General features: G+C 39.5%; 1 protein-coding gene across 4 annotated transcripts in view; it reads right to left on the bottom strand.

Moving 5' to 3' along the window:
- The window catches only part of dok5.L (docking protein 5 L homeolog), a 142,475-nt gene that overhangs the window by 60,925 nt on the left and 68,364 nt on the right, over positions 1-13,186 (bottom strand). For all 4 annotated transcript variants that reach the window (XM_018234947.2, XM_041576507.1, XM_041576505.1 and 1 more), the window contains exon 2: positions 6,728-6,835. In XM_018234947.2, the coding sequence (XP_018090436.1) occupies positions 6,728-6,835 (108 nt within the window). The remainder of the gene's footprint in view (positions 1-6,727; positions 6,836-13,186) is intronic.

Raw genomic sequence — 13,186 nt, 5'->3', positions numbered from 1 at the left:
ATGAATAGGGAGCTGGGTGTCCACAGAGCAGGCAGAATTCTCATTGGATCATTCTCTTGCATTAAACGGGTCTCCAACCTTTGAGAGCTGGGGAATAGTTTACCTAGTGGCAATCAATTCCTGCCAGGGTTGGACTGGGGGGCCCGGGGCTGCTGTGCCAGGGTTCTCCCACCCCTGCTGTAAAGCCACTTCCAGACCCACGCCGCAGTTGCAACCCCCCCTTTAGCCCAAGTGTGCCTTCTTTTGCTGCAACCAGGGCCAGAGAGGATGGTCTGGAGCAACAAGGGCAGGGAGCGGGTCTGGACTGGCAGGACCCACTGTTTTTTTCCCGATTCCCCATCGGGCCAGTCCAACCCTTATTCCTGAACACCTGAATTTTTGATAATTTGTTGTGGTGAAGTAACTTCCAGACCCCAACATTACGTAGCAGTGACCACATTCCCTTTAAACTCTGGAACCTGCTTCTGGTGCTACTGAATGAGGAAGTCCCACCATGGCTGATGTTTTTCGGGTAGATATCAGCAATGTCTTATAATAACAGGCCAATGGCTCTTCACAGTTCCATAAAAAGCATACCAATAGTCATAGGGGCAAATTCACTAAGCGCAGAACGCTAGCGTCAATTCGCTAGCGTTGGGCATTTTCGTTACTTTGCAAATTCACTAACGGACGCTGGCGTAGATTCGCTAGTGTTACTTTGCACCCTTACGCCTGGCGAATTTTCGCTACGGACGTAACTACGCAAATTCACTAACACGCGCATTGTACTGAACGCTACCTTTTAAGCTAGACTTCCTTCGCCACCTCAGACCAGGCGAAGCGCAATAGAGTAGATAGGGATTGCTTCCAAAAAAGTTCAAAAAAAAAAGTCCCAAAAAACGCTGGCGTGTTTTCTACATTATGGGTGATAGGCTGAAAAAGATCGAAAAATTTTTGGGGCTCCCCTCCTTCCCCCCTACATTTCCTAACTCATGGCAACTTAACTATACAGTGGGCACATGTGTAGGGCAAAATAAACATTTTATTTGATGTTTTGGAGGTTTCCCAGGCATTTGTAGTGATTCTACGTATTCATCCATTGAAATTTGAATTTGGCGCTGTATGCAAATTAACCTTCGCTAGCGTAACTTCGCTTCACTTAGCGAATCAACGCTAGCGCAACTTCCCAACCTTACGCTACCCCTGTGCGCAACTTCGGATTTTAGTGAATTTGTGGAGCGCTGGCGAAACTACGCCTGGCGAAGTGTGGCGAAGCGCGGCGAAGTTGCGCCTGGCGCAACTACGAATCTTAGTGAATTTGCCCCACAGTCTCCTCCCCCGAGGGGTTTAAAAACGCACAATCTAGTTTTCTAATGCACCCCTATCATTAACCGATTATCTATATATCTATCATCTATCTACTCTATCTATCTAACTACTTTATCTATCTATCTATCTATCTAACTACTCTATCTATGCTGCAGCTTCCTTGCAACCCATTAAATAGAAATACTATTTTGTAATACAACGCACAATAGCACTGCTCCATAAGTAAATATTTCTATGGTAGATATGAGCAGTTCCTCATGATACTAGGTCGATGTCCTCTTCACAGTTCCATAAACAGCATGTCCTTCACATCAGTCACTGTCCCCAACTTAAAATCTTACAATCTAGCTTACCAACACAAACAAATTATATATATTAATCTATGAATCTATTTGGAACCTGCTTCCGGGTCTACTGAATGAGAAAGTCCAGCCATGGACAGTATTTCTACAATAGCTCAGAGCCATAAGTAAATATTTCTATTATCAGCAATCCCTCATGATAACAGGCCATGGTTCTTCACAGTGCCATAAAAAGCAAACGCATAGTCATTCATATTGGTCACCACCCCCAAGGAACTTAAAAAAGTACAATCTAGTTTTCTAATGTACCCCTATCATTAACTTATTATATAGCTATATCTACCTGTCTGAATGTATGCTATAGTTTTCCTGCAACCCTTAAAATGGAAATACTCTTATATGACAACACTAACATAGATCCATAAGTAACTATTTCCATACATTAAGTGACCTTTAGTGCACAGGGGGACGCAATTAACTAATGCACTATGTACTTCCTGAGCAGGAGAGAGAAATTCCCTCTGGCAACGCTCACCAGGAATGTAAAACGCTAGCAATTTTATTTTCCTACACTGCATAACCTCAGTATAATGAATTCCTTGTCACTCTGCCCTGATAGAATCGTATCCACTTCCACTCAACTATGCATAAAAAAAAGAATACAAAAGCTATCCCTGATGTGGAATATATTTCCTATGTCAGAAAACCTTCAATGAAAGTCACCAGGTAATCATGGGCAGATCAATTCATCAGCACCTAGAGCTGAGCTCAGCACCAGCACATCACTGATTAGTTTGCAGGAACGCTCCCTTGATTTGGGTATGCAGAAAGTTAATTGAAATCAAGTGGAAATGCTTTGCAGTGGGAAAAAACAGACAATGGCAGAAATGGGTGAACTACCGTAACATCTGGCATTAAATGAGACAATGTTTCCTCTCCTCTCTATAAGGCTGTGAAGAACACAACTTGCCTGGAGCTGTAAGCCTTAAAGGGGTAATTCACCTTTGAGTTAACGTTTAGTATGATGTAGAGAGTGATATTCTGAGACAATTTGCAATTGGTTTTCATTTTCGATTATTTGTGGTTTTTGAGTTATTTCGCTTTTTATTCAGCAGCTCTCCAGTTTGCGATTTCAGCAGTCTGGTTGCAAGGTCCACATTAACGTAACAACCACCCATTGATTTCAATAAGAGACTGGAATATGAAAAGATGAGTAATAAAAAGTAGCAATAACAATAAATTTGAAGCCTTACAGAGCATGTGTTTTATATGGGGTCAGTGACCCCCGTTTGAAAGATGGAAGGAGTCAGAAGAAAAAGGCATACAGTTAAAAAACCATAAAAAAAGAAATAATGTAAACCAAAGTTGCTTAATATACTAAAAGTTGACTTAAAGTTGAATCACCCCTTTAAAGCTCGCGATAATTCCACGGAAGACTTGTGCCCAGTGGAACATAAACAGTAGCCAAAATAATGCCAAGCACTAGAAATGACCCAGTCCCCAGGGTGATAAACTTTGGACACAAGTGCACATCTTACAGAAGCCGTATTTCTCAGGCTTTTTCAAATAAAACTTGGTACTAGTCAAGGATGTTTCAGCCATGAGAAGACACCCAAAAAGCTGCTTGCAGATGGAGCTACATGGGCTCCTGAATGGGAACATCCTTCACCCCATGTGGCACATGGATGGGCTACGTGTACAATGGAGGTTCAAGGAGGGCAGGTCAAATTCAGGAATGGTTAGTGCAGGGTGGGAAATGTATAAAAATGACTGCCACTGCATAAGAATTCTTGAAATGACCACAGACAATGAGTGGTCATAGACGTTACAATTACGATCTTTCCTGGAAAAGATCTTTCCGGGAAAGATTGTTTGTTTCATTACAAAGTGTAAAGCTGAATTGTCAGATATACAGGTAAACAATAACATTTCTACCTGTATCTGATGATTCAGCATTGGGCGATGTTCGGGTGCCTTCAAAGGCACCCAATCAAAATTCTCCGGCCAGCCTGATCAACGAGCCGACCCGATATCGGTTGGCTTATCTCCCACCATAATCTCCCTGAATATTGTACTTAAAGGGGAAGTAAAGTCTAAAATAGAATAAGGCAAGAAATGCTGTATTTTGTATTCTAAACATAATCATGAAATTACTGCACCACAAGCCTAATCAAACAAATGATTTATGCTTTCAAAGTTGGCCACAGGGGGTCACCATCTTGTAACTTTGTTATAAATCTTTGCAAGACCAAGACTGCGCACATGCTCAGTGTGGTCTGGGCTGCTTAGGGATTGACGTAAATTATCAAAACAGCACAAGTCAAATAATATCTGCCAGAAACCGATACAGAAAGACTGATTAATAATCAGAATATACAGACTGCACTGGGTCCTGTATTGTCATGTAATCTAATGTGGATTTTATAGTTTTTGTATTGTTTAATACAATCTTTCTCCAACTCTGCAGAACCAGTGGCTGCAGCAAAATAATCCTCCAAATAGAATCCCAGTTTATCTGTTTAAATCTGACTCCATGATCTTTGTCCCTGCAACTGGATTTGGAAACAGTAAAGGGGATGTAAAGACAAAAATAAAATCTCTACACAGTCGCCGACTGCTCTACAGGGAAACAAACAAAGCTGCTTGAGTTCTGCATGGCTGGGAAGTAAGGCAGGGGCTCCCCCTGCTGTTCATAAATGTGATTGTTTCCCTGCAGAGCAGTTAGGGGCTGTCTGAAAATTCCTATCCAATGCAGTAAACTGCATAGAGTCAGGTTTCTTATAAAAACGGTAGACATTTTTTTGTTAAAGTATATTGGAGATATGTTTCTTTTGCATAAAAGAAAGTAAAAATGGGATTTTTTTTTGCCTTTATGTGCCTTTTAAATTAGTTTCATATGATATTATCAGTGTGTCCATGGCCTTACTCTGTGCAAAGGCTCCTATTTCATTCCTCCTTTGTCTTTAACAAGACCTCACCACAAGTCTCTCTAACAAGGCTCCTCTAGGGCCACACTTAGCCGACTTGACTCCAGGCCGAGCTATTACTCTGCTAATTTGGCACCTGAGCCCGGCTCCCTAATGTTCCCTTCTCCAGCGACAGTAGCTAAGTCCTGCCGGCAACATTCCTTAATGACTCAGCTTTAGAGATGTTGCTTTTATAAAAGCACAACAGTCTCTGTAGTGTATTGTGGAATAATATCCTCCTTTATTATAAACTTGGCCTCCGCAGAATGACACATAATTATGATTTCAATGAATGAATTGCTGTACAATATCCAACATGCAGAGACAGGCCAACTCTTTATAGAAGATTGGAGCATTCGTATCCCATACTGTGCGTCACTCTTCTGGCAGATACAGTGGGGCACAGAATCAGAAAGGCATAAACAAATCTTACTCTCTGTTATAATTGCCTTTACCATGAACTTTAAAACCACTGAATTGTTAAGAGGTTGTTCTCCTTTAAGTTAAAGGGATACTGTCATGGGAAAAAATTTTTTTTCAAATGAATCAGTTAATAGTGCTGCTCCAGCAGAATTCTGCACTGAAATCCATTTCTCAAAAGAGCAAACAGATTTTTTTTATGTTCAATTTTGAAATCTGACATGGGGCTAGACATATTGTCAATTTCCCAGCTGCCCCAAGTCATGTGACTTGTGCTCTTATAAACTTCAATCACTCTTTACTGCTGTACTGCAAGTTGGAGTGATATCACCCCCTCCCTCCCCCCCCAGCAGCCTAACAACAGAACAATGGGAAGGTAACCAGATAGCAGCTCCCTAACACAAGACAACAGCTGCCTGGTAGATCGAAGAACAACACTCAATAGTAAAAACCCATGTCTCACTGAGACTCCTTCAGTTACATTGAGAAGGAAAAACAGCAGCCTACCAGAAAGCATTTCTCTCCTAAAGTGCAGGCACAAGTCACATGACCAGGGGCAGCTGGGAAATTGACAAAATGTCTAGCCCCATGTCAGATTTCAAAATTGAATATAAAAAAATCTGTTTGCTATTTTGAGAAATGGATTTCAGTGCAGAATTCTGCTGGAGCAGCACTATTAACTGATTCATTTTGAGAATTTTTTTTTTTCCCATGACAGTATCCCTTTAACTTTTAGTACATTATAGAGTTACTAATTCTAAGTAACTCAATTGGTCTTCATTAATTTTTTTTTATAGTTTTTAGAATTAGTTGCTTTTTTCTTTTTGACTCTTTACAGATTTCAAATGGGGGTCACTGACCCCATCTAAAAAGCAGATGCTCAGTAATGTATTGTTACTTTTTATTACTCATCTTTCCATTCAACCCTCTCCTATTCATTTTCCAAACTAGAGAGCTGCTGAATAAACAACTCAAAAACCACAAAATGATTAAAACCAACTGCAGAATTGTCTCAGAATATGACTCTCTACATTATACTTTATAATTTAAAGGTGAACAACTCTAGGGCTAGGTCTTTCCCATAATACAGTGGTGGCATCAACCTACAACCTTTGGATCTCGGCCTCATCGAACCAGTAACATCTATACAGTGAATAAATTACCCCCTCTTGTAAAATATAAGGATATTATAAGTTACATGACCATGTAAAAGCATGAGGCCGAAGGCCGAGTGTTTTTATACAGGTCATGGAACTCCAAGGTGACTATTACTATCCTCATATTTTGCTACAGGGGTACTTTATATATTATAATACACAAGTTTCAGTGAGTCATGTGATAGAAATTAGCGAGTTGCTCTTGCACACCCTGGCTTTCAATCGAAGATAATCCCTGGTGCACAGCAATGGCGTCCCACCTTGAAATGACGGATCCAAAGAAAATTCACTGGCACACAGGTACAGCTAGCAGGGTAAACCCTTGCTAATTTATTAAATGGTTTGCAGCAAGCAAACCATTTAATAAATTAGCAAGGGTTTACCCTGCTAGCTGTACCTGTGTGCCAGTGAATTTTCTTTGGATCCGTCATGTGATAGAAATGACATCACGAAGCTCTGATTATAACCAATGACATCACTAAGCACCATTTATAATGATATGGTTTACAGGGTATTCATGGCTCTTCATGTATTATAGTGTTTTATCTGAACCCCAAATAAAGTCCAAACTCACCTTATGGTAGCATCGAAAGTAAGCCGCCCGCTCATCGGAAAACTTTTCCAACCTCTTCGGCCCTTTACTCGACGCTTTCTTGAACACTAACCAACATCTCTGATAAATCTGAAATCACAAAGCACAAGTTCTTGGCACATGAGGAATTGAATTGGCATTATATTCCTGCCAGCGAGGCCCAATGATTTATGATTAGTGTACCCTTTGTAGTCAGTCTTTGCGGTGACAAAGTATTGCATTTTCATGGTGTCATATATACATTGGCTCCCGCTACAATGTTTTATCAATTTTACTTATTCTAATATTATTCTGGGTCAATATGATTCTCATATGCAAGAGGTTGAGCTCAAACGACTTGCTCAACATTAATGTTTTTGTTGTTGTTGTAATTCAGCATTTTCTATCCATCTCTAAAGTTCAGCAAATCCTTCAAGATCAAAAGCTGGTCATATACAGTACGTACAGGTGTCTTCTTCTTCATATATGTGCCTACAGCACCTGAATGTACACAGTCACAACAGAGTCATTTAGGAATGCAAGAGGGGTTTGATCAATGGGTGGTGGTCTGGGCACCCATCTCTCTAATAAAAGCTGCTAGCAGTGATTATTAAGCCTATGTAGGGGCGGGAAATAGTTAGGACCACCATATGGGGTTTGGCATGACGTGGCATGGAGGCTTCTTAATTTTATAGTCACTAAACTAACTAATATCCCCTGTTTTGGAAGTACAGGTATGGGACCTGTTATCCAGAATGCACAGAACCTTGGGTTTTCCCAGATAACAGATCTTTCCATAATTTGAATCTTCATACCTTGGGGCAGATTCACTAAAGGGCAAAGTGGCCGTCACTATTGACAATTTGCCAGAAATCTCATCCGCAGTGATATCGCCAATTCACTAACAGGCGTTGAGGACAATTCACTATCAACCGAGACTGTTCGCACCCTATAGCCAGGTGACTTTTCCTAGTCACTACTCTGCAAATTCACTAAGATGCAAATTTTACTGAACGTTACCACTTTCGCCAGAGTTTACTTTGCCACCTCAGACCAGGCGAAGTGATAAAACGAAGCAACATCTTCCTCAGTCTTATGTCTGTGACTAGTGATGGGCGAATTTATTCACCAAGTGCAAATTCGCATCGAATTTGTGCAATTCGCCGATGGAAAATGTGCGCCGGCATCAAAAAACGGACACCGGTGTCAAAAACGAGACACTGGCAAATTCGCTATTCACTATCTGTGACATCATGTCCCGTATGCCGGAAATTCATTAAAGTTGTAAAGAAAACGCTGGCGACTTTTCTTTTTTTAAAGCAGGATTGTCTTCAAAAGTCCAAACTATTAAAGATTTATTGGTGAGGATTTTTTTTAAAACTAATTTGAGGGGCATGGCACATTTGCTTAAGTGTGGGCTCATGTCAAGTGCATTAGAGGATCTCTTCTGTCTTTATAATGGCTCATTGGACATGTGTTTGAATTTCAAGTTTGTAAAAGTGGCCACTTCAAGCATTTGCACCAACATCTCTAATAAAGACATCCATACGACTTTTAGGTACCTGCCCTATTTAAATTGACCTAAGCGCATTAGTGCTAGCGAAGTTCCGCTAGTTAGAAATGAAAAAAATCGCTATGAAATGCTCCCACGGCCTAAGTAATACTAGCAAAAATTTGCCAGCGTTCCGGCTGCTGAGACGCAACATTTTAGAGAATTAGCGTAGTGGTAACGAATCTGCGTCTGGCTAAGTTCCGTGGAATGTGGCGAAGCGGTCACTGGCGAAAATTCGCCCTGTAGTGAATTTCCCCCCATAAGTCTACTAAAAAAATAATTTAAACATGAATTAAACCCAATAGGCTGGTTTTGCCTCCAATAAGGATTAATTATATCTAAGTTGGGATCAAGTACAAGCGACTGTTTTATTATTACAGAGAAAAAATTAATTTTTTAAAAAATTTAGATCATTTGGATAAAATGGAGTCTATGGGGGACGACCTTCCCGTAATTGGTAGATTTCCAGATAACAGATACTATACATTCTTAAATCTAAATTACTAGTTAAACTAGGGACCAGGGTAAGTGCATTGATCAAACCCCTCTCATTTGTATGTTTGCAGCTAAATTGGCCAGACCAGTTGTATTTCCATTGTACGTACAGTATATATTTTATGAAGCCTTGGAGTGCTCTCACAACCCTACGTTTTGTGCATCATTTATTATTATTATTATTAACATGTATTTATATAGCGCCAACATATTGCGTAGCACTGTTTATGAATGCTCCTGCAGATACAGAGCTATAAAGACGATGCAACAGAGAGAACACATGACCCTTAATGAGTTTTGGGACCCAAGTAACTACTAAGGGCTTTGCAATAAGAAAAGAATCTAAGGACTAAAGGAAAGGTCTCTATCCCAGGTGCCTTTGCATGTTGGGCCAAAACAATGGTTCACTCCTTTGACTGACAATTAAACCAATTGAATTCCACACACACACATATAGATGCATCCTCCAGCCAATCAAGTCGGCAATTGCCATCTGTTCATCATCAAATGGAGACCTAGGAGACCTTCTTTTGGTTCCAAAGACAGATGTAACAATTAAGTTAAAATTCACCATATCACAAAGCTTAGGGTGAGTTTATACGTTCGATCCAAGGAGACAATTTTCCACTTGAGATGAAAAATGGAAAGCAAATAAAATGTTTACAGGGGCAGTTCACCCCTTTTAGTATGTTATAGATTGCCCAGTCCTTAGCAACTTTTTAATTGGCCTTCATAATTTATTACTTATAGGGATGCACCGAATCCAGGATTCTTCTGCCTGGCCGATCCAAATCCAAATCTTAATTTGCATACTAGGGGTGGGGAGGGAAATTGTGACTTTTTGTCACAAAACAAGTAAAACATGTTTTCCCCCTCCCACCCCTAATTTGCATATGCAAATTAGTGTATGATATTCACCCAAATCTTTCACAAAGGATTCGGGGGTTCGGCCGAATCCAAATTAGTGGATTCGGTGCATCCCTAATTACTAATTATAGTTTTTAAATGATTTATCTTCTGCTTCTGACTCTTATCAGCTTTCATATGGGGGTCACTGACCCATTGTAATAACAATCGCTCTGTATGTATGACTACACATTTAGGGGCTTATTTACTAAAATCTGAATTGATCTCATATTTTATTAAAAAAAAAAACAACAACCAAACTCCCATGCCCGATTTTAGCTTATTTACTAATCAAATATAAGCACTTTAGCTTTCTAGTGATAAAAACTCAAATTTTTCGAGATTTTAACATTCTGGTTATAATAAATAAACCCTGAATTATTATTGCTACTTTTCATGCTTGCATGGGGAAATTTGATTCCCAATACTCATGACCATTTCTACGATAAAAAGAAAAGTACGGTCTTGCTTTGCGGCAGAAATTCTGGATATATACATTCAGGATGGGAGCAATAGTCTCAGGATAAATCAGGATCGATGGCCCTTTTGTTGTCAATCACAGAACTGCTGCCTGGAGTAGGAAATAAAAACCTCGGCCTATTCCAAGGCAGAAATAACACTGTGCTGTTAAGTATGTTCTTTATCAATATACACCCCCCCATACATGATATGATCGCCATGCATTAAGCTAATTAAACAGAATTTGAACGTTAATAGAATTAAAAAACTGCTGGTGCAACAGAGAAGAATGCATTGACTGCTGCCTGCTTTGAGCGCCTATTTATTTTAATTGAGGAAATCCCTTCTCCTTGTGGTTTAAATCAATAATGACTAATGGCTTAGAAGATTAGTTTGGCTACTTGTTGTCTGCCAATTCATACACTTAAGAGTTTAACAGCAAATTTATTATGAGCCAATTCATGATGATAATACCATTTGTCTAATACAAAGGCAACTACGACATGGACAAAGAAAGTCATTTCCCAAACCACCAACATTTGATTTGCTCAGCTTCAGAATATATATTATCAAACAAAGTAGATCTTCTTAACAAAAAAAATGTTCTAATGGTAAATTAATCCAAAACCTTCAACTGTATAATATTAGCATGCTGTAACTCTCTACCTGTAGTCCGAGTGTTCTGGTCCCACCTGTAGCTCGAGTTACAGACTCTCTGGCTCCCCGTTAAGATGATATTTAGTCCCACCCGCTGCTTGAGTTATAGACCCGCTGCTTGAGTTATATTCCCACTCTAAACTGCTTTCAGAGGTTTCTAGCTCCACCCATTGCTAGAGTCACAGACTCCTTGTCCGTTTTCTTGTAAGTGTTATAGTATATTCCACTGCTCGAGGACCAAACTTCATAGTATCTGATCTAAACTAGCAGAAATTGGTTACATTTGCCTGTAAGCTTTGCAAGTTGTAATTTGTAACATTTGTTTTTTTAAATGTATTTTAAGACCTCTTCATAACTTGCTGGCATTATACAGTATAAATAAACCATGATGATGATGATCACAAAAGCTATTGTTCATTGGATCTTTGCTCGTCAGTAAATATCTATCACAAGAACCGCACCGGGTATATATTATTTTAGCAGACGTCTAAAGACAATAAGAACCAAACATAGGGTTTCCATGATAGTCATAGGTTATAAGAATAGACTAGGTAAATCAAAATTGGCTGAGAATTATAGATATGAATGTGTTGGAATATATCCAACTAAACTGATGTAAGAAATAAGTAATCCTTTTATGCACTTCTACAATTGTGAGAATCCCTAAAAGAAAGGAGTGAGAGGGATGGGAAAAAGAGATGAGAGGGACAATAAAAGAAAAGGAGAGAATGTACTAGAGATAAAAGATAGAAAACAGAGGAGATAACCAAGGGTAGAGAGAGAAAAAACAGAGGAGACAACCAAGGGTAGAAAGAGAAAAGGAAAGGAAGAGATGAAGTGACAAAGGTGTGACAACCAATGGTATAGAAGAAGTGACAAAAGGGGACAACAATGGATAGATAGAGGAAAGCAAAGGAATAGAGGAGTTGACAAAAGAGAGACAACCAAGGAAGTGGTGTAATTAAGGACTATGGCCCAGTTGCAAAACCAGTTCTGGTCACCCCCCAGTCTGACCCACACCCCACTGGGACATGTGCCAGATGCATGATATTACCTACGGACCTCCCTGTGGTGACTGTGGTGGGCTCTATTAGGGGGAGGGCACCCTCTATTCCCCTTGCAGTTACGCTTTTGAACCAAGGTTAGAAGAAAGGAAAGGGAGGAAGAGGAAGTCTCAAAGGAGAGACAACCAAGGGCAGAGAGAGGAAAGGAAAGGGAGAGAGGAAGTGACAAAAAGAGAGAGAGAGAGAGAGAGAGAGGTTGAAGAGAGATAGAAGGATGGAGAAAAATAATTGGATGAGAGAAATACAGGTAATAGAGACCATGTAAGCCTAACAAAACAACAATAACCTCTGCAAAAAAAATTTATATTATTCTTACAAAAGGGGGTAATTACATGATATCTATATACCATTAAATATAACTTCATACATGGAGTCCTATAATACCATAAATGTAGCAGTGTAGATAAATATCAGACAGATCCCATGCGCAGATCATAGTTCCATAACTGTAGGAACAATCCACACTCCCCCCAAGATGGCAGATCTTTATTACAAGATGTTAAACAGCCACGTTCCATTTGTGTCCTCCACTTGTAATTAAAACTCTGTTTAACTAAGCTCTATCTGTTCCTTAATTGTGTAATGAGCTTGGCTGTTCGGAACGTAAACTTTAATATTTTGGACAGAATAAAAATTCACATGCAAATGTATACCGGCGCTTCAGCGATGTCGAGCATTTTATTTACCATCTGCCTTTCCTGCTACAGAAGGTAAATGAATTCACAGTTGGGAACAATATACATCGACTACGTTAGGCCTAATGTACAAAAGGAAATAGAACTGATTAGCGTCGCGAATGTGGAAAAATGGGAAATAGTAGAAACAATGAGTCATCGCCGCGGTTTCGCTGGAGAAGTGCAGGCGAGGACAAATCCCTGGGACTTAATTAAGAGGTTTTATGTTCTCTGGGTTTTAAAACATATAGCGTCTCTCTGTCCTGTTCCCCTATAAATCGAGCAGATAATCGAGCAGACGGAGGGTGCGGGAAAAAAATAAATAAATAAAATTCAGCTATAATAGAATTATTTGGAGGTGAAGGAGAATCAAGAAGCAGGTAATTGAGATAAGAGAAAAGTTGTATTTCTAAGCGTGGATTATCTTCACTTTTCCTGTGTTTTCAATTAAATAAACACTACATAATGAGTCGCAGAGATTACCAACCCCTCGCATTGTGTTTCGAGGAACATTCGGGTCATGAAATGCTTTGTAATCCCAAAAACACAATTTTGTCCGATTAAGGAAACTAGGATTCTAAACAATATTCTATAATCCATATATTCAAGGTTAAACATTAACTTGAAATAAATGTATTGTTATTGCTACTTTTTT

The sequence above is a fragment of the Xenopus laevis genome, chromosome 9_10L, assembly GCF_017654675.1.
Source record: "Xenopus laevis strain J_2021 chromosome 9_10L, Xenopus_laevis_v10.1, whole genome shotgun sequence".
NCBI classification, from domain to species: Eukaryota; Metazoa; Chordata; class Amphibia; order Anura; family Pipidae; genus Xenopus; species Xenopus laevis.
Note: the sequence above shows the minus strand (reverse complement) of the source record. Positions and strands in the feature narration are given on the sequence as shown.